Source organism: Monopterus albus, unplaced genomic scaffold, assembly GCF_001952655.1.
Source record: "Monopterus albus unplaced genomic scaffold, M_albus_1.0 scaffold146.1, whole genome shotgun sequence".
NCBI lineage: Eukaryota > Metazoa > Chordata > Actinopteri > Synbranchiformes > Synbranchidae > Monopterus > Monopterus albus.
Genome location: NW_018128026.1, coordinates 744,879 through 767,273, shown reverse-complemented (window position 1 = coordinate 767,273; position 22,395 = coordinate 744,879). Strand labels below are relative to the sequence as shown.

The window sequence follows — 22,395 nt, the reverse complement described above, 5'->3', positions numbered from 1 at the left end:
AGGTCTGCACAGACCTCCATGTCATAGCCAAAAGTACCCTGACTGCTGTGATGTACTGGGATGAAATCCTCAGAGCAATTGTTAGACTTTACGCTGGGGCCTTGGGCACTGGGCTCCACCTGGTGCAGGACAATGCCCGGTCTCATGTGGCCAGAGTGTGTAGGCAGTTCCTGGATGACGATGGAGTTGATTGGTCCTCATGTTCCCCTGACCTAAATCCAATTGAGCACCTGTGGGACATTATGTATCAGTGCATCTGATGCCACCAAGTACCACCACAGACTGTCCAGGAGCTCACTGATGCCCTGATCCATGTCTGGGAGGAGATCCCCCAGGACACCCTTAGAACATTCCCACATGTTGTTGGGAGAGCGCACAGACGTGGGGACCATACACACTTCTGAGTCACAGTAGTTGCCATGACGAAACTCACGGAACTTGGATGAACCTGTGAGGAGATCGTGCCCCTTTAGCCCATAGCATACTCACAATAGGTAATAAGACAAATCTGTGCTTTTATTTTGAAAAGCTCCTCGTCCATTAACTGTTTTTGTGTGCATCTGTAGACGCTTCCCAATTAGTCTGCCAGAGTCCACCGCTGGAAAATTATGTTTTAGTCAGAAAACCGTAAGACCCGCCCTGAGGGTTTAATGCAAGATTGTTGAATCGCTACCTTGTTAAACATGGAGGCACTGATTCCGCCCAATGCTCTTGCATCCTCTGTTGTCATATATAATTTACAGATGAAACCACTTTGGGATGTAGGCTATATGAGATTTAACTTTTCATTTTATGTTCACATGGCCGGGGAGGAGGGGTTCCGTCAAGAAAACTGTCCCACACTTACACGTGGAAAGGTTTTGTCATTGTTGCACCCACTATTCTGCAAGACTTTGCAAAACAATAGGATAAGAAGAGATGATGAAATTATTAGCTATGTAATTATGAGAATCATATATTGTAACTGCAAAGTGTTAATGATGGGAGGTAAAAGCATAACGGTACGTTTACGTTTCCCTCCAGTGAATACGCCACATTCTAGTAACTACATTTCCTTAAAAGGAAGCCCCAAAAAAAAACAAACAAAAAAAAAAACCTTGTGCTTTTATGGTTATCTCTCAGGCCATTAATATCTAACCTGTATGCCTCAAATGGCCTAGCAATATATGTAAAGTCTGCTGAGGTAGTTTTCACTGTGCTGTGTGAATTATTCCCTGTACATGTAATGTTTAACATCTAAATAAGTCACAATGAATGAGCAAGCAAGGCTGTGTTACGCCCTGGCCTAGGGCTGAACATAAGGAGAACATAATAAAGACGACGACTTCCCCTCTTCCCAGAACCCAGAGATGACCAGCTTCACAGATCTAAGCACTCTTACATCATATTATATTTTAACTATCGAGCAGAGTGAAAAGTGCAGTTTGCCGTCTCTATGGGGTAGGTCCAACCAAAATAAACAAAACCCAACATTAACACCCTGTTTTAACTTAAAAAATAAAACAGACCCATTTTCATTCAACTTCCCAAAAAAGGAAAAACAGAAGAGATATAAAAACAAAAAGACTAACCCCATCCCTCCAACAAAGGGGCTTGCAGCACACACACACAAAAAAAAAAAAACACAAAACAAGCTGACAACTGGAGGTAAGAAAAAAGAAAAACCCCAGCTAGAGGGGAGTCATCGGCCTTTAACAGCCCTGTTCTAGGGAAGCAACCAATCACCACCTGAGAAACAGATACACTCGCTCCAATCATACACAGCTTTCTCCACCTGAGGTCTGAACAAGAGGAGGCTACACCCACTCTCTCTCTCACACACACACACACACACACACGGGCTCACACACATATTCACAGAGGAGAGAACAGGGGTATGACAGAGCAAACGTTACCCATCTATGTTGACTTTATTTCTGTTTACAGTTGGAAATAAACAATTAAAACCAGAACGGTCTCTGAAATAAGCTGTTTGTTACCTTTTGTAAAATGTTTCCAGCATTCCTTTACAACAAGCCTGGCTGAAACTACTTTGAATCATTTGACATACAGAAAATGCCCATTCACTTTAATACAGATAGTTTCTGTAATCTCTCATAGCATCTGTTGATGTTAACCAATATAAATATACTGTAAAAGCTTCGACAAAAATACATTCACATAAGCTGAAGGAATCACCAAAAGCTGCCACTCGAATAAACAAATGAACAGGCTAATTATCTTTATCTATGGTAGGACTTTAGGATGTGTATTCATATAATAGAAATGTGTAAATGTGTGTTTTACAGGTAGGGGGATTTCCATGAGGAATTCATGTTTTCCCACCTTAACAGGGGATGTCAGGCATCATCAGACAGTGTAAACAGCAACACCCATGGATCTGGGCAACACTCATGAGTCTTGCTCAAGGACACTTCAGCGGGGAGGCTTGCTGTCATGGGGACTGTCCTTCCACAGGAGATCTGTGCAGATGGGCTTGCAACAAACTGCTTCAGAAATTAAAAAGCAGCACAACTAATAAACCATTAAGTATTCCCAAATAAGATAAAGAAACAAAGTAATAATTTGACAATAAAAATAAACACCACCCCCCCCAAAAAATCACAAATCAAACCACCACAGAATATGCCAACTCACAGCTCATTGAAGGAAAATGTAACTCCTGATTTCAGAAAGCAAGGTATTAGTCAGCAACTGAAAAATCAGCCACAAAAAGTACAAACGTGTTCAGTCAGCCATGTTGGTCAGGTCAACCTGAGAACGTTAGACATGCACTTCTTTGTATCTGCAGTGAGATTACAGATATACTTGAACGCTTTAAATGGGCAACAGTGGTAGTTTAACATGTTTCACATATTGCTGCTTTCTAAAAGCTTTCTTTTTTTTTAACATTCCAGGCAGGAACGAGTAATAAGTAAAAGCAGAGATGTTGTCAGTTTCATGTTGATTCCTCTGCAAGGAATGGAAAAATGGCTGCATCTAAGGTAACGGAAACACATTCAGAAGTATTCATCTTGTTTACACCCTTGAAAATAGTTAAATGTAAAGCACATGCCATTTGTACCAAAAGAAATGAAACACTAGCCAAGTCTTTGAAGTGTGCTGTGCTACACAGTAGAAGTCCATTAGAAGTCAAAATAAAATTTTATAATTAAATAACTAAATATATTCAAGTATTATCATCCCATTAACTTCATAGTTACCCTCCTGACCGAATCCTTCACCACAATTTATGTTGCTCTTATAACATGATTAAACATAATGCACTATATCCACTCACAACACTCTCATTGTGCTAATGATGAATTATTATGAGTATCACTTCAAGGAAGTGTAAACTTCATGCCCAGTAAAACCTTGTATAAAAATAAGTACATCAATAGTAAAAATAAGGAAGACAAATGTGTCATTGGTTAGAGACTAATGGACCTATTGCACTGATAATTAAATCAATATTCACATCAAATGGTTTGGTTTTAATCTCTGCCCTTGTACATTCCTTGGTCTTTTCTATTGTTCCCCAGTTAACCTCTTAGTCATTTGTCCCCATGTATAGAATCATTTGTTAGTAAAGATTTTCACGGAAAAAAAGGCCCAGTAACATCTTAGCACTATGCTACCAGTGTTTTTGTTAATTTGCTTCATCAAGAAATCTATTTGATGCCAGACCAGCTGTGGAGATAGGAGGTCCAGCCCGAGCCTCGTGACCCGGACCCCTCTTCCTCACCTGCACAAAGGAGAACCAAAAACACCTGGTTTGAATTTATAAAAGCATTTTGTATAGTACATCTATACAACCTGGGGACACATAAAAAGGGATCTGTGTATATGAATGGCATAAGACATGAATTATTATTTGTGTGTGTGTAATAGTTATTGCATGATAAACACAATGTATTTGGATTTGTGAGTTATTAGGATTTTGAGATTTATTATGCTGCTAAAATGCACACTGTATACTCTGTGTGTGTGTGTGTGTGTGTGTGTGCACGCATGCACTTTCAGTATTATTGTGTCTATGTCTGTATGATGTTACTATTTGGAAACATCACACAGCCACAGTTACAATACAACAGCAACAAGTTCCACCTGCTGGGCTGCATGCTCAGTAAATCAAATGCAAACATTTATATTGAATATATTAGAGCAGAACCATTATCATTAAAACAATATTAATGTGACAAAAGGTCAGCTTTTATGCATCTTAGTCCAAACAATATTAATGTGACAAAAGGTCAGTTTTTATGCATCTTAGTCCCTGTTTAAATTATATTTTAAGTGTGTTTTAGTTAATCAGTTAAATAATACACTGCCTTAATATGACGGTGCTGCATATTTGTTGGGAAATTCTGATACACTACACAGAGTTTGTTATGAGATGCTAGCATTATGTACTTGTATGCTTCAAATTTGTAAATACTGTTCACCTAGCACATACTCTACCTTGTGCAATTGCAGCCAGTTTGCTCTTCTCCTCTGGACTAAGCTGCAGCATGGTGTGAATAACAGGCAGGAGCGCCTGCCTCTCGCTGCCAGATCGCAGGAAAATGAACTGCAGCAGGACATTCTTCAGATACTCGAGATTGGCCACACTCTTCTCCCTCTCCTGGTTTCGCTCTAGGCGACGCACTTCACTCTTCAACAACTAGCAAGCAAGTGGAAAGTATTATTAAATCTAGAAACCCCAAGATTTGACAATGTCATTGCATCTGTATTTCTCTTCAGTGCCAATTTGTGACATATTAAAATATCTGCTGTGAAGATACAGGTAAGCAACAGGCTAAGGGGGATGCAATGTGCCTTAATACAAGAGAAACAAAAAACTTAAATTTATTTTTGATAGAGAAAACAAATTAAAGACCCTTCCTTTGTTTACCAAACCATTTTCTTTACCGCTAGAAAGTAAACTCGTTGTACAGGGATTGCGTTACTCCTTTTGACGGGTTAAACTTAATTTTGATCACGTCTATTTTCCGTAGTAAAGCATCGTACGTATATACGTCACAACTATGGCGGCGCTCTTTAGAAGGACAGAACACGGAAGCATTAAAAAGCTGGTCATGTTATCGATTTCTTAATTTGCATAATTTTAGTTGTCTGTCAGCTAAATGTAAAAATATTTAAACAATTTCAACACCGTGAAAGATGGGGTTAGAGCGCCTGCTTTGTGGGGCGCTGGAGTTCTACTCCAGACAATTTCGACTTGTTAATTTTCAGCACAAAGTCAGTGTCTTTCGAAATGCGTCCATGTGGGCACAGACTTCGCCGAGCAGCGGCGGGTCCAACCGAGTTTCACTTTTTTCTGAACTGTGCAATAAGATATCCGTCCACACACGCCGCCTCGGTGCCGCTCACAGACAGCTGGCAGCACGCCGCAGTCTCTCCACCTCCGCCCAGCCCGTCAAAGATGTCACCCTGTTCGAGCACGACAGGACCCGCTTCATGAGGCTTCTGGTGGTCTGCTGTGGTGGACAGTTTGTCTTCTGGACATACATGGCTCACTTTGCCTACACCGGGCTCAGAGACACGAGAGGTGCTTCAGAAAAAGGGGAAATCAAGGCGTCCACCACCGGGCTGGTTGGGATGTGGCGTTTTGATATGAACCTGGGGTCAAACGCCTGGAGGTACGGCTTCACGATGGGATGCCTGGCAGTAGGAGCAGCGATCGTTGGGCTTGGGACTCTGTTTTGCCGTCGCTCTGTAGGTCGAGTGGTTTTACATCGAGGGGGTAGGATGGTGACAGTTTCTACACAATCACCTTTGGGACCAGGCCGAGGCCAGAGAATAACAGTGCCACTGTCCCAGGTAACCTGTTACGCCCACAGACAGGAGTCCCCCGTATTTATCCCTCTCCGAGTGAAAGGATACAGGCTCTACTTTCTTCTGGACAAAGAAGGGACGATAAACAACGCAAGGCTGTTTGATATCACTGTTGGGGCCTATAGGTCAATTTAGGTTGGGTTTCCATAAGTGTGTTGGGCACCAATACCTAATGTAAAACTGGTCAACAGATGAGAGTTTACATAAATGGCCTGCCAGCGTCATCTTGATTGTATCTCTTCATTGAAATAAAATCAAAAACATGGACTGGTTCAGGTTAATTCATTACTAGTGTCACATAGTATCCTGTTAACAGTCTAGAGCTGAAACAGTCAGTTGATTGACAAAAAAATTAACCTGCAACTCTGGACAAACACTGCCAAACACTGTTGCAGCTTCCCAACAGTAAACATTTGCTGCCTTACTCTGTCTTATGTAATGATATATATACATACAGTGATCTGCTCCATAAGAACAGCATTGGTGGCCTCAGTTTCATGAAGCAGGCTGTTCATATGCTCCATGCTACGTGTGGCTGTCATCAGCTTTTGACTAAGCTCTTCTTTGGTAAGCTCCACTGTCCACACAAATGGCTCTAGAGACAAAACCAGACATTCATGGGCATAGAAGTCAAGTGTGTGCATCATGTAGTCATGTCTTATTTTTTATGCAGCATAGACGATTATGTGAATCACAGATGTAAGCCAGTGTCATAAATAAATAAAAATAAGGAGTGTTTCTGAAATATTCAAAGACTTTACTATCATCCTGCTACAAAAATAGACAAGAGCACATGTACCTCCGCCAAGGCACAACATTCACTCATGCAAACTGGTGCCTTGTGAAAAATGAGATCTAGAACAATAAAATGTGTACTAAAATCAGTGATCTGGATCATTTTTTAGGGTATGATAAACCGTTATACTGTGCATCTTTCAGTGTTCAGGGTTCTATCTTCATTATAGGCCAAGTTATGACAAAAAAAAAGCTTTAAATTGGGTTTTTAACGTTAACTTTAAATGGCTGTCAGATCTGGATGACATTTGGTCTGGTGATAGACCTCGACCCTACAGGTGTGCTAAATTTCAAATGAGTTCTATAAGTTTTCACAGAGATGTTTTTTGTCCCATGTTAAATATGGGAATTTTTTTTTTATGTGATTTTTTTTTTTTCATTATTTTTTTGTGACCTTGACCTTTGACCCTTTTCAGCCTAGGGTTGTCTCCACCCATGTCTGTACCAAGTATGCTGACGATCCATCCAGGCATTTGTCTGTAATCCCGCTAACCAACACACACACACACACACACACACACACACAGAACCAAAAATATAATCTCCTTGGCGGAGGTAATGAATTACTAGATAAATAACAATCCCACAGGTAAGATATATGAAGTATTGTACTTGGTGCTTTTATAAACTGAACTAATATTATGGGTGTACCTCTGCTGTTAAACACACCTTGCTTGGGGTCCGGAGATGTGAGAAGGTGCTCCAGAGAGGGGAGGGGTGTAAGTGCAGGAGAGGGGCTCTCATTCTCAGTGGTCTCCATACCCTCACCCTCCTCCCTCGCCATAGACTGGAGGTCACTGAAGACCACTAGTCCCAGCCCTGCCTGGTTCTTATCTGTGTTTCTGCGCTGAGGGTCTGATGCAAGAGACTTACGGCCAGACTGACCAGATGCTGCACCTAAAAGGTTGTGTAAGTTTGGGAAAAGAACATTTTTTCTACATCATTTTTAGAAGATTCATGCATATTAGAGGAAGAGGTTAAACAACAAAACACTTGATTTTGAAAGTACAATTATACTGAGCTAAGGGTTGGCTACATAACCTGGGATTAACTATAAAGATGGATAAAATTACAGCTCATTTTACAATTCAGCACACATAATGTGTGCATTTGATCCTACTCTGATGACAGTAACTAACTTGAGTTCACCATGACATCTGATACTGCTTCACTGTGACATGAGGGGGCACCAGATACACTGGTATTAACCAGATCAGATGGCATAAACACTGACAACTGTGAAAAGAAGGATAAGGGGCCTGAGAGAGAGGGTGGACAAAAGATGAGATTATGATTAATGGACCTGAAACTGAACCAAGAGGCCAGACTCCTAACCAATTCCCTCAGCTTCCCACCTCCAGTCTTCTGCCTCTCCCCATGCAGCTGAATAATAGGAGCAAGGTAATCAAATCCTACTTCGGCCAGGTTACATTGTCTAATACATGATGTGTATGTACATGTTACCTTAGCCATAATGGCCCGAAACCAAGTGCAAGCGAAAACTTGCTGTAATCATGCAAGTACCTGATCACATGAAAAACATCTTTAGTCTATTGTGTGTACCATCCCTACTTCTTATCCTGCTCCTGCCACAACATGTCTTGTTATATAGAGCTTTAGGAGAGCTGCAGATAAATACTGAGCACAGTCTCTGCCAAGCCACAAGAGTCTGGAACACAGCAGCAGAAAAAGCTACAGCCTCGGTCCATTTCTAAGACGGAAATAATATTTGTAGTTTTTGTTAATGTACTGTTTGCTTGTTTAGATAAAATGACACTAAACATATTTTACAGTTTGTTACACAGTAAAAAACTGTCCAGAGGCCAGGAGTTTTATGACCCGCCTGCTCATATGGCCAGTAAAGCACACTAACGGTGAACCCTTCTGTGTTTTACCTGCCATTAAATCCCAAAATAGCAGTAAAAAGACTCAAATATGACACTTAATAAAGGCTAAAACTGGCCCCATATATCAGACTAATCCTGGTGTGCACGTGTGAGTCACTAATGAGGAGTCTCTCCAGATGCCACAGCAAGCTGTTTGCCACACTGAGGAGCAAGGCTCAGGAACCGCGCCAACACCTGGCCACATTGAAGTGACAGCGAAAAAACACATGTGCACACACACACTTGCCTTATAACTGTGTGTGTGTGTTTGCTATATGACTCCAAAGGGCAGTGGTGTGAGAGCTAATGGATGAGTTTCCACTGTTCTTACTGACAGACACACCAGTTGTCCCTCTCTGACAGAAGAAGGCAGTAAACAAGTTAGAAAACATTAGCATTCAACATTTTGATGGGTCTCTCTATGCGATATCATTTATTCACTAGTCCTGTCTACTGCTCTAAGTTTGAAATGCAGTCACTTGTTGGATCGTTCTGTTGCTTTGTAATATACTGGATGTATAATGTCGCCCCACCGTATTCTACTGCTACTTTATGTACAGGATCAGGTCTGTTCTATTCAAAAGGCTTAAGGCTTTAATTCGCTTCAGTGCTTACTGTTCTGGTTCTGCAGGTTGAAGCGCTGCTCCTCAACACGTGCCAGCTGGCCCTGCAGTGTCTCCACAGTGGCTCGGTGGTCATCCTGCAGCTTCCTCAGCTGCTCCCTGTAGGCCTGACGCTGGGCCTCCACCTGGGAAGACAGGTCAGCCTGAGCCTGGGTCAGCTCTGACCGCAAAGCCACGTTCTCTGACTGTACTGACAGCAGCCTAAAGGTGAAGACAGAGTGGGAGAAAACTGAAGAGTTTAAAGACTGCTCATCTAGTAGAGAACCAGTAGGAGAGGCATCTGACAGACAGCTATTTGCCAGTTCCAATCAGGTGTTCCCAGCATGTGTGCCTGTGTCTCATGATTGTAAAAACACATCAGCAGAAGAAATGTCAGATTGAAAAGACACAACAAAAGAGGGGCATGAAGGGAATTTCAGAAACATACAATATGTCAACAATGCACTGTCTGGAAAATTTCTGACATGACAGCATCAAATAAAACCAAACCAGTCAAGCCAGCTCACCTCTCACGGAGCTCTGCCTCCTTGCTAATAGTTTCTTGGAGGATCTTGTTGTGTCTCTCCAGCAGAGTATCGTGCTCTGTCTGGAGCTGCTGCAGCTCTGCTGCGCTGCTCTGGAGGCTCTGCTGGCCCTCTGCCAGCCTGGTCCTCAGCTGTTCTACCTGACTGGACAACTGCTCCCTACCAGACGACACATCACATTCATTACACTCATATCGCTCCGACAGTGTTTACCGACACATACTGCTAACCAGTGTTAACTTTAATATGGATCAAGTGAGTTTCTACCTGTGATTTATTTATATCAACACCAAAATTCCTTTAGTGTCCTGTATTTTGCCCACCTCTGTAGATATCTTATGGAAAGACTAAGCTGTTTTATCAAACCTAATCCAGCACAGATTTTGCAAAGGCCTTTTCCTTGTGTTACACAATATTCAATAGCATCAGTTTTTCTATAGTTTTAAAACATTTCTTACCATGTCTTTACACAACTAACTATTATGTCAGTCTGCATTTAGCTACTTGTCTTGCCACGTATCTGTCAGCGTGTTTCATAGATTTGATGCAGCATCAGAGTTTGTCTACAGGGTGACCAGTGTCTTAACAGCAGTCCTGCTTATACACTTCTCAGTTTTAAACAGTACAGCAGGACACTGACAGGGTCACAGTTCCCCTACTGTACAACCAAAATGAATGTGAACACTCAAGTGTGCTGGAGTACAGAGCCAGCACAACAAAAACATGTTGCTGTCCAGGTTGCATTAACACTAACAGGACACAGGACACAGTTCACAGCCATGCTTTCTGACTGCCTCCCTGTATATTCTTTTGCATATCATTTTCTTACAGGTGCTGTCCTTACCTCTCTAGTTTGCCAAAGTCTCCTTCACTCTGAGTGGTGGTTTTGCTCTTCTGCTGTTTGAGCACATTGTGAACTCGCACCTTGTAATTCTCAAACTCTTTTGTTGTTGCCATGAGCTCAGTCTGGAATCAACACAAAGAGATACACAGCAAATGACACAGCATGTTACCTGTAGATTTATCTTTGCAGCTCTTTCAGAAGAGGATGTCAAACTGCAAGAGTCAAACAGGCCGTAACAGATGAGCAGATCTGCGGGTGTCATTTCTGTTGGACACTTAATGATTTTTAACCTCATTTTGATGCTAATGCTCCTAAATATTCCTCACGACATGGTATTTTTTTGACAGAATGAGAAAACAGCTGTGAAAATAAATTGGACAGTGCCCAAAAGCCCTGTGTAATTTTTTTTCACTGATGATGATGCTCCACTGAATCATACCCCCATTGTAGAGTTTTCTCTCTCTCTCTGAAAAAATAAAACACTATTATATAAATGCCTTAAGTAAATAAAAAGTAGCATTAAATTTAACATGAAAACACTGTGTGCAATACCCGTCATGCACAAATCTCTCCTAGCATTTGCACACTGATCACACATTTGGATAAATATGAATAAAATGTTCTTAACCCCAAGCTTTGTGGAAAAAAACGCCTGTCATACTAGTACCAAAACAGGAAGTTGATAAATAGATTAGTGGTCTGACAAAAACAGCTGTGATCATTTATTATGTCATTCATTAAGCACAAACAATCATCTGTGTCATGTTATGAACAGGAGAATTGGCTGATTCTCAGTTTTTAACTGCAGTAAATGAAATAGAATTGGATGTTGCACTGTTAGACACACACACAAAACAATTACAAGTTGTCATCTTGGGCAATCTGAAACTAATAATAAACTGAAAATACTAAACTATTATTATTATTATTACCTATTTCATTATAAGTGAAGCCTGATTGATAGATTATGGCAGAACACAAAATGCTTCATTTAGAGGTTCATCTTTTTGTTTTACCATCTAGCAGCATTTCAGCGGTTATATTTATGAGCTCTTTGACTCATCGGACCATTTTTAGTTCTCCAAAATCCGTGTTATTGAGCTGTGGAGGAATGGATGAGGACAGCATCTCAAACACTAATGCTGGTGTGCTCTTGAGCAACTCACATCATATCTACCCTACTCTGGTGGATCTGTTGAGTGGCCACTGTGAGTGTGTCTGTATTCTATTTGTGTGGAGGAAGGCTAGTTGAACCTGAACAAACAGCGTGTACCTGAGCAGTGTCTCTCTCCTGCTGCAGGCTGTTGATATGTTGCTGCAGGGAGCTGCTGGTTCGTTGTTGCTTTTCCAGTGCAGACCTCAGCTGCTCTTGCAGACGATGGCACTCGGCCGTCAGCTCACACACCTCAATCTAATCACATAAACACACACACACTTTCTACGTGACTTATGTATGACCAACTTGTTGGCTTATTATATATTTAATGAAAATGGACAGCTGAGAGATTTTGCTGTCCAGTGCTCCCTTTGTTACCTTGGAGCTTTCTAGCTGCTGTTGGTTAGCCTCCATTTCTCCTTTTAGAGAGGCCTGCACCATCATGAGGGAGCTCTCCTGCACTCATGCACACACACATTCATAGGGAGACACACAAAATGAAAATATAAATACATAACCACACGTATGCAAATACATCAGCATTCAAATGAGTAACTCTTCCCGACCTCTTCGAGGTCTCCTCTATAATACTTTCCACACCTGAATGCATAACACTATTTACATTCATCAGGCAGTAATGTTACAAACAGTAAATAAATACACACATGCACACATACCTGTTTCTTGGCATCGGCCAAGTCCTTTTTTGTTTTCACCAGCAACTGTTTAATCTTGGAGGTCTTCTCCTCCCCCTGGTCCAGCTGAGACTTCAGAGACTCTGGAGACAGACATACACAGGCACATGTTCATAACACACACACATGAAAATAGCCGAAATTCTTACTGTAGAGTTTTTATTTAATGATTTGTGGAATCATGCTGTAAACTGTGTGATTAAATCTGCTATGTTTTTATTATCATGCAAATACAAAATAACTCTACAGTGCAACATAAAAAGAATCTGCTGAGGTATCGTTCAATATGTAACTGAGTGAGTGTAAATGTGAACATGTCAGGATACCGATTTCCTCTTTGAGCATTTCTTCTTTCTGGGTGTGTGTGTTTATCTGGGCCTTTAAGTCCTCCACACTCTCATCTCTCTCTAAGAGTTTGGTGTTGAGTTCTTTCACCAGACGCTCATAGTCAGCCATCTCCATGCCGAGCAGTGAGTTCTGCTGCGCCTCCTAGAGGCAGAATCAACATGATACATTATTTGAGGGAGCAAAGCGAAAACATCAAGTCAGTCAGGTCAGCTGTCTCAAACCTCACAACAAAGCCAGACCTCCTGGCAGCTTCAATTTTCACTGCTCTGCTATATAGGTTTCCACTAAAGGAAAACCAACAGCAGTTCATGCGCTGTGGGCTAGAGTTGCTCTGCTCCTCTCTGAGAAGTGCTGCTGTGGCTGCAGGCCGGTCATTGCCAGGACAGTTGCTTGACAAAACAGACCCAGACACACACTAGTTTCTAAAATGCATTTGTGTGTTTGAGGGTGTGTACCTTGCGTAGCTGCTCCAGCTGCTGAGCAGTGTGCTGAGACTGCTGCTGTTGCCTGTGGAGCTGGGCAGTCAGCTCTTCTACCTCCTTTGTTGCAGTTGTCAAGTCCTGGAGAGGCAAGGAAGAAAACATACGCATGGACACATAGTGGCTTTCAGTCAGCCAAAAGCCTACTGCTGAGTTCATATTGTGAAATGAATGCATTATGATGTGAAAACACTTATTTGTAATATAAGAATATAAATAAATAAAATGCTTTGAACCATGTTTCACTCACTCGCATGTGGTTCTACTACAGGATTAGCTAAAGTACATAAAGGAGAGCTGAGGCTGGCTTGACTTCGAGCAATACACAAGAATAAAACATAACATTTATGTCTCATATTTTCTACCTTGATCTTCTGTTCTTTCATAGTTCTCTCAGCCAGAAGGTCTCTGTCCAGACTGGCTGACTGTCTTTGCAGCTCTTGGTTCTGGGCTTCCAGCTGCCTGACCATGGCCCTTATGGTCTCCAAACTGGCCAGTAGGTCCTCCTTCTCACTGCTTAGTGCCTCATTCTGTAAAAGCATAAATACTCCAGATTACATGTGCAAATGAAAATTTACCAGGAATATGGCACTACCCAAACCACATTAACCTGTAACTTAACAATAAATTGTGAAATGTTGATGGGTGCTATCCACAGAGGCACAGCTTGACTCCAATATCCTCAAGTAATCAAGTGAAAAAAAAATCTCTGCTAATCCTGATTTACACAGATAAACATACAAGAGCATGTTCAACTAAGAATTCTTTTGGTGAAGTTCATTGATCCTTCACCTTTAAGGAATTGCAGGGTGCTGGTAACTAAAAAACTAATATGTTATTTGTATTTTGTTAACATTTAGTTCACTAAATCAGTAAGATTTGGTGATTTTACTATGCTACTTTCTATGGAATATTACTGATTTCTGTATGGGTGGAGAATACTCTATGATCTTTTACAATCCCACTGGACACAAAAAAAGGCTGTCTCACTTAAATCATAAAACATCTCAAGGCTTTCCCTTTAAAATGCACCTGCAGACAAATGCATCAAGCCTGTATGAATGCACATGACACATCTGAAAGTCATTCGTGCAAATCTGACAGCAGCGGGCTCGGTGGGCTTTCTCTGCAAGGACCACTGAATGGCAGCTGCAGCAGCCACCTCCCATCATCTGTCAGCGAAACACTGAGACTATGATTGGTAAACAGAGATGTCCAGACATACCCTGAGATCCCCGACTAGCTTCCCAGGCTCCCTGCTCCTCCTGAGACCCATGAGCCCACACAAGAATAAACCTGCTTCAGAAAACTGTGCTGCACTAGCACACAGCAGATGGAAGCTATACTCTGCTCCATTTACCTGCCTGTTGTTCTCTCATTGGAAAGAGACAGTTATGAGCATGGGGAGAGGAGCACATATAAACACAGTTTCTCCGCAGCTCACCCAGTCACATCTGACAGGCTATCTGTGGGTGCTGGGCTGTCAAGCATTGGTGTGTAAAATGTTGCTGGCTAAAATGAGTCGCTGTAAATCAGACAGAAACTAACTGAGTTATGCGATGAGTATTGGAGAAATGTATTGCAGGACAAAGTGATACCGCTTAGATTTATTGGTGGGTGAGAGCAATTTGTGTGTTTGTTAGTGGTAATGTGTGGGTGTGTGTATGATTGACTGTGTATCTGTGTTACCTGTGTGGCAGCACTGCTGAGTCGTTTGGTCAGCTCAGCAATCTGTCTCTCTGCAGCCTCCACCTTCTCTCGCTCCTTATCCAGTTGCTCTGTTTGCTTGTCGTAATCTATCTGCAAGTTCTACACACGCACATCCACACATATATATATCCTTCATTACTAGAAGCCAGCTGAACAGCTCCTTGAAGGTAAACACCAGGCATCTCAAATATGAGCTGCATTTACATCTGAGTATAGGCAAAATTCTCATTAGACACAACAGAGTGGCTTCTTCACTAATGGTGGCTCAGTCATAAAGCACAGTGCAGTCTGGGGGCTGTTTATAGAGACCACTGGGACTAACATCACACACAAAATGTGTTTTGAAGAGCGAGCACTTCCATTTGCCAATTAGTAACATATTAGGAATGGAATCAATTGAATGATCAAAACTCAGTTTTATTTGGGGACAGGTTAAATTGTGTTTTTATTTTGAAGAAAATCTAATGATGTAAATTAGAAAAGCTGGGTTGAACCGTACCCTCTCACCCAGGCTTATAGAGGACTGGTAGAGAGCATCCTCACCACTGGCATCACTGTTTGGTATGGTAACAATACACAGGTAGAGAGGAAGGCTCTTCAAAGAGTTATAAAGACTGCAGAGAGGATCATTGGGACTAAACTCCCTGCTATGGACATACTATACACACAGCACTGTCGTAATCTATCTGTCTGTCGTAATCTATCTGTCGTAATCAGAGACTCACTCCACCCAGCTCACACCCTGTTCAGACACAAAACTGCACCTACAGCGGACAGTATCATCACACACAAAACAAGACTTCACAACAGATTTTTCCCTGCCACAGTAAGACTGATGGCAAATACAAAAATGTGAGAAACATGTGCAATAACCCCTCATTACCTCACTAGGTGAAATACCATATCCAACTCCACTATGTGAAATACTATGTACAATATTTGAAGTTCACCATCTCATCCATTATCTTATTTTTTGTATTGCATTTTTATTTTGAATGTGTTTTTATACTATGTCACTCTTACGTAACTTTATTTTGAGACTAGGTGTTCTTTTCTGGCTTTTAACTCTTTACCTGACTCCAAGAGAGCTGCACAAGAATTCCTATATGTCTAGACTGTCTGTTTATGCATAAATGACAAATAAAAATCTTGAGTCTTGAGTAAATTCTTCATCAGAAGAAGGGACATCAAATACACCTGGATATGCCTGCAGTTCTGCCATTTATGCAAACACTGCACTGTGTTGTCTATGTTCAGACACATCAACCAGTAGGCAATACTGATTACTGGTGCTCTATTACAAAACCAATATACAATACATTTATTTATAGTAAACTATGCATCCCTACTTACATGTTATGCTAAATTAAACTCAACTTCTTAGATGCTTCTGTAAAATGGAAAACAAGAGAACTTAGCAGTCTCCTACCTTGTAGCCTTCAGCAGCATGGATGATATCTTTCATAGAGTTGTTCACTTTCTCCCTCTCAGCTTTCAGTGATTCTACTTCTTCCTTGAGTGCTGCAGCCTGGGAAAAGATAACTAATAAATTCAGCTGTATATAATCACTAATCTGAATAAAAGTTTGCATTTCAATTGCAATTCTTATTTTGTAGTGTGTTTCTGTTCCCTGCTAATTGTTTAAATAACTACTGTAACATTTCTGGTAAATTTACTTTTTCATTTAAATGTTATGTTGATGTTGTCAAATAACAAACCAACATTTACAGGTTAGACATGCCATTCTTCACTCTACCTCTTTCTTACTGATGTCCAGTTCCTTCTTTGCTTTGACTGCAACTGCCTTGATTTTGTTCATCTTCTCTTCCTTTCCTTTGTTTTCTTTCTCCAGGAGACCTGTAGCAAGCAGAAGTTATAAAGCTCTAAATTGTAGTCTGAGATTAAAAGAAAAGCAAGCAAATTAAAGGACCATGTATTTAGTAAAACAAATTGTTTATGACAGTTGGAAATATTAGTTTATTCTACTAATTAACACAGACAATGGTCACCTTCATACCTATTTTCTTTGTGATCTCATTGGCTGTATTTTCCTCAGAGGAAGCACACTGGGAAACAGCCTCCTGAGAGAGTAACAGAAAAAAGGATGTGACAATTTCCGACTTTCGAAATTCCCAGTATTAGACACTTCTGATGCAGACAATGAAAGATAGTTAATCACAATTAATTTTATATATATAATTTTTTGGGGGGATTGACACTATTCTAAGATGAACCTGATACATAATGAGCTCCGGTCACCTGGAGAGCATCCACCTCGTTTCTCAGTTGAGATATGAGGGAGTCTTTCTCTGTCAGCTGCTCCCTGAACTCTCTTCTCTCTATCTCCATCTTCTCCATCTCTGCTCCCATTTCCCCTTTCTCCTCCTCTTCTCTCTCTTGAGTCATCAGAGAAATTTGGGCTTGCAGTTTCATGTTCTCATCCTTAATCTTCTCACTGACTGACTTCATGTCCTGCAGATCTTTCTGCAGACCTTCGGTATCCTGCACCACCTCCTCCAGGTTGGCTTTCAACATGCTCCTTTCCTGTTCCAGGTCTTTGATGTGGGCTTGGAGCTCTTTTTGCACCTCCTCTACTCTACTCTCTCCATGAACCTCTTCAAGCCTACTCCTCAAAAGAGTCCTCTCCTTTTCCAACTCTTCTATGCATTCTCGGAGCTCCTCAGTCTCTTTGGTGTATTTTTTAAGCGCTTCAGACTGATTTTCCTCCAGAGCTCTGAAGGAGGTGCGAGCCTGTTCTGCCTCCTCTGCCAATGAATTTATCTTCACCTCTAGGTGATGCTTTTCAGACAACTCCTTCTCCAGATGAGCCTCCAGGTCTGCTAGGTTGGAACCCAAAGCCTCCCTCTCTTCATGGGCTTTGGAAAGCTCTGACAATGTGTCTTCCAGTTTCTGACAGAGGTCAGCCTTTTCTATGGAGAGCTCTTTGATAGACAGCTCTAAAGCAGAAACCGACTCCTCCCTTCTTTCCATCTGCTCTTTCAAGTTCTGTTGCTCTTTCTCAAACTTTTCCCTTTCATCTTTTAGCTGTTGCACTTCATTCTGCTTCTCTTCTTCCAAGACTTGCAGGTCCTTCTCTTTCTTCTCTCTCAGCAAAAGTGTCTCTCTTGCTCTGTCATCTTCCACCTTTTGCATTTCCTCGTCCCGAAGTTGAAGCATAGAGTGTATTTTGTCTCGCTCTTCAGTCAGTGTGTTCACCAACTCTTTAAGGTCTTGAGTCATATTTTCACTCATCTGCAGTTTGGAGAGGACCTCCTCATTCTGGCTGCTCATTTCCTCTACAGATTGCTTCAGGCCACAGGCTAAAGCTGTTTGTTCCTCCACAGATGCCTGGAGTTTCTGGTTCTCACCTGTGGAACCTTCAAGCTTCAGCTTCAGGTCCTCCATGTTCTCCTCCAGTGTGGTTTTTTCCTGTGTAACCTCTTTGACCCTTTTCAACAGTCCATCTCTCTCCTGGCTGAGTTGTTCAATCTTTTCTTGGAGTTCTTGTACAGTATTAGTCCCCTGCTCCTTCATGGCTTTGTACTGAAGAACAAAATTGTTTGTCTTCTCATTCAGTTCTGTTTCCACACCTTGAAGTATGTTCCTCATCTGCTGACACTCAGCCAAGGCAGAGTCTCTCTGTCCGATTAAGGTCTCACACTGAACCCTGAGCTCCTGGTTCAGCTTCTGCTGCTCCTCTGGATTCAAAGAATTTTGGTCTTGGACCGGACTGACTGCTGACTCTTTGATTTCTTCACTGACCTCTTGCTGGTCAGGGTCAGGGTCAGCAGGGGCACTGTCCCTGGTCATCTGCAGCTCATTGATTTTGAATTCTAGCTCTTCCCTTTCCGTCTGATACTCCTCCTTGGCCCTCTCCAGCTCTGTCTCTAGCTCCCCCTTCACATTACTGAGCAGGGTGAGCTCATCCTGTAACATGGTGTTCTGGGCTTGAAGATCTTCCAAAGCTGCTTTCAGTCTTCTGATCTCTGTCCCCTCCCCATCACCATGGCTGGAGTCACCCTGACTGAGACCAGATAGCTTCAGCATTTTGGCGATCCCTGAGCCACGAGCAGACTCCTCATCTTCCTCTTGCACATCCTGCAGGTAGCTTTCTGGGAAAACAATGATAAGGTAAACTCAAAACATCATTCAGATTTTCCTCTAAACAGTTATTTAAATAATCAGTTATACTATGGAAAGAAGTATTAACATAGCATGCTGGTGCTGAGCAACAGCTACCAATAAGTAACTTCTCCTTTAACATAGCTTTAAAAAAACAAAACAAAAACAGAAAAAAATCACTAAGGTTTAAGAGATAAGGTTTAATTAAAGCATTTACTCTCAGCCCAAATTCTGCTTTCACTCTGCTGCTGTGAATACAATGCGTTAATGATTTAACAAATAAAACTGCCTACTGGAAACACTAAGTGCCCTTCACTGTAATAAAAAACCTGTGGTCTACATCCTTTTCTCTGTTTTTAAGTAGAGTGTTGCTTTACCTTTGAGAGCAAGCTGCTCTGTCAGCTCCTCCTGGAGCAATAGGAGACGCTCCCTCTCGATCTCACAGTCCTCCTCCAGAGCCCGCATTTCCTCCTCATGCTGCAGACTCTTCTGAGCCAGCTCGTCCTTCAGGTTCTCCACCTCCTGCTGGGCTTCTGTCAACTCCCTTTGGTGGCTCTCCTGTAGCTTCCTAATATCCTGGGATTTTTGCTCACAGATCGCTTCCAGTTCAGCTTGCAGGGTTTCCAGTTGAGCTTCCAAACAATGGCGGGCTTCCTCTGCGCTCTCTCTTCTACTGGCGTCTTCAGCTTGACGCTCCTTCTCTTTTTCACTCTCCCGCTCTCTGTCACTCTCTTCACGCTCCTTCAGTAATTTCTGGAAATAAGTCACTTCTTCTTGGTGTTTGTTGTTGGATTCTTGAATACTGCTCTCTAAGGTTTTGATCTTCCTCTCGTGGTCTTCTATCATATGGTCAAGCTCTCTTTGCAGTGCTGCTAGATCCTCCTGCACAAAGTAACAATTAATTTCAATTTTATTTGTACAGCACCAAATCACAACAAAGGTCGTCTCAGAACACTTTACGAAGTAAGGTCTAGACATTACTATTATTATTATTATTATTATTGTTATAGAGGAAAAACCCAACAGTCAGGCACATGTTGTAAGAATCATTACAAACATACAATGCTGGTATATCCAGTACACCATACATCATACAATGTAAAACTGAATCTTATTTGTTGTTGATTATTATCACCTTGGCTTGCTGCTTAGTCCTCTCTAAATCTTTATGAGACAGTGCAAGACTTTGCTGAGCTTCTGCCTTCTCCAGTAGTAAGGCATCCATCCTCTCAGTCAGCTCCTACAGTATCACACACACACCAAATGATGCACTGAATGATCACGATGCAGTGTAGAAATAAAATACAGCATGTCAACATATGAATATTTATTGCAGATGTATCATGAGATACTGCTTTATAAACAAACCTGTATTAGTGTGGAGTCATCTGAGCTGCTGTTACTGTTTATGGATTGCTGTTTAAAGGATTCAACTTCTTTTTCCAAACCTGATAAAAGAAATAGTGTAATGTCACATTAAATACTACTGGCCCACATTGCCACACTCAAACACAAACACACAAGCTATAAAAGCCTATACAGTCACCTGCACATCTGCTCTTCATCTTCTGCATGGCAGCCATCTGCTTCTTGGCAAACTTGATGAGGTCATCTTTGGACAGTGTGTCCAGCTAAGAATACAATATGAACAAAAAGGGGTGTGAATCTATACCAAAACATATCTAAAAGTTAATAATGCGTATACAAATTTAGACACATATGTCAGATTTTATTTTATTTTTAACTTTTAGAAAAATAATGTTTAAAAATATAGATAGGTGTAGTGCTTGTTGAAGTGAAGCACCTTTGACTTCATGGCACCCGCCGGTGATGGAGCTGCAGACTCGGCTCCAGTATCACCTGGGTCCTGTTTCGGTGAAGGAAAAAAAGAAGAAATTTAAAAAACCTAACTGGGTGCAAATTGCAACAAACTAATTTAAAAGCTAAAATCTGTTAGGTATGCTACATTACTAGGATCTTTGTTTTGTTTTACTGCTCGACTTAAAGTACACAATAAAAACAGTATTTTCTTGGAAAATGTTGCTCTGCTTGTTATCAAAGTTGTGTTATTGAAAGAGCACGTTTTAAAATATTTCTATTTCAGTATGACACATATAGAGTACAAGCATAAGTTAAGTACATTGCATTTTGCTGTAAATAGTTAATCTTTCTATCAATATTACACAAATACACTGGATGTCAAGCAGTGTCAATGACTTCTGAGAACATATTTTGTCAAAATATATGAGAATGTGACAGGGTTTTGCCTGTTGTGCCAGGTGAATAAAACGACGTTAATGCCACTTCGTATTGCCTTATTCTACCTAGTAACTTAACGTTAAGTGTCGATATGCAGAGCGTTTAAATGCCATGATTTGAAATGAAGTTCCTTGAGCCAACAGTAGACAATCTGTAACAAATGTGAATAGCTCAGCGTCGCTATTACGAACGGCACAACATTATATTATAGTCTTAGCTAACTTGAATATGCTACACACACGTATGACAGACTGGCTAAAGCTAACCCCTCGACAATGAACATTTACCTCCATTTTAGTCGACAGGCTGCTTCTCACTCGTGTAGAAGGCACAGAAAGGTGACAGATAACTTGAGTGGACGGAGTAAAAGCGATATCCGAACTTATTTCGGATTCCTAGAAGATTTAACACGAAAACATCCTATCTGTTGTGGTTTTGAATTAACCGACTAGCAAGGACTTGCTTCCGCAAACGTCAAACAAGTGACGTCACAAGATAAACAGGATTTTTTTTTTCCGGTATTGGATTATTACTGGACAGGAACGTTCCAGAACATTTAATAACATTCTCTAACAAAGGAATAACGTAATGGAAACGTTCTTGTAACAAAATATTCATAGATAGATAGATAGATAGATAGATAAGGCTACATTAGGCTACATTATTTAATACAAGGTACTGTTTATATGTCATATAAAAAATTTACTGGGTGAAAGGTATGGTGACAGATAATTTTGCATTTCACTACCATTCACATGTGGAAGTAATCACCATGAGATATCAAACTCACAGATATCAAACACTTCTCTTGATGACCAGTACTGAAAAGCCCCAGAACAAAATGACCAAAACACACTGGTGACAGTCAGTCATAACTAAGACAGTTAGAAATAGCAGAAGATGGTAGCTGCAGATAGCACATACAGTGGCTGAGAACCTAAAACTTGCTGTTCTGTTTGGTAGTTTACAGCAATTGCATATGGGATGTTGTTTTAGGGACTGCTATAGAGAGGTGAGAGGCATATGCCCTCATGCTGACATCAGGCCTGTCATAAACTCAGTGGATTGCCTAGTTGTGCATCTCTATTCCCATCACGTGAGGTTCAGTTTTATCTCTTGAATATGGAGAGTGTC

At 41.2% G+C, this 22,395-nt stretch overlaps 2 protein-coding genes across 2 annotated transcripts; one reads left to right on the top strand and one right to left on the bottom strand.

Annotated features, from left to right (window-relative positions):
- Positions 1-1,898: 1,898 nt before the first annotated feature.
- Positions 1,899-21,739, bottom strand: gcc2 (GRIP and coiled-coil domain containing 2). The gene is made up of 24 exons (XM_020614437.1): positions 21,549-21,739; positions 20,807-20,869; positions 20,549-20,633; positions 20,371-20,450; positions 20,138-20,242; positions 19,380-19,884; positions 17,140-18,992; positions 16,898-16,961; positions 16,637-16,737; positions 16,310-16,408; positions 14,860-14,979; positions 13,536-13,700; positions 13,147-13,251; positions 12,670-12,832; positions 12,326-12,426; positions 12,027-12,104; positions 11,766-11,903; positions 10,493-10,614; positions 9,631-9,807; positions 9,117-9,325; positions 7,285-7,512; positions 6,276-6,415; positions 4,444-4,645; positions 1,899-3,727 (listed from the first exon to the last, which is right to left on the bottom strand). Exons 1-24 carry the CDS (start codon positions 21,552-21,554, stop codon positions 3,654-3,656), a joined length of 4,983 nt encoding a protein of 1,660 aa, XP_020470093.1. The 5' UTR covers positions 21,555-21,739; the 3' UTR covers positions 1,899-3,653.
- Positions 4,914-6,087, top strand: tmem223 (transmembrane protein 223). Its single transcript, XM_020614438.1, has one exon. The coding sequence runs from the start codon at positions 5,146-5,148 to the stop codon at positions 5,953-5,955; it is 810 nt and encodes a 269-aa protein (XP_020470094.1). The 5' UTR covers positions 4,914-5,145; the 3' UTR covers positions 5,956-6,087.
- Positions 21,740-22,395: the final 656 nt, after the last annotated feature.

Excerpts from the sequence above, each read along its gene's own strand:
- tmem223 (XM_020614438.1), top strand. The coding sequence starts at position 5,146 with ATGGGGTTAGAGCGCCTGCTTTGTGGGGCGCTGGAGTTCTACTCCAGA.
- gcc2 (XM_020614437.1), bottom strand. Across the intron at positions 16,738-16,897 it reads TGAGATCACAAAGAAAATAG|GTCTCCTGGAGAAAGAAAAC; the intron begins GTATGAAGGTGA and ends TGCTTGCTACAG. Across the intron at positions 3,728-4,443 it reads ACTGGCTGCAATTGCACAAG|GTGAGGAAGAGGGGTCCGGG; the intron begins GTAGAGTATGTG and ends TCCTTTGTGCAG.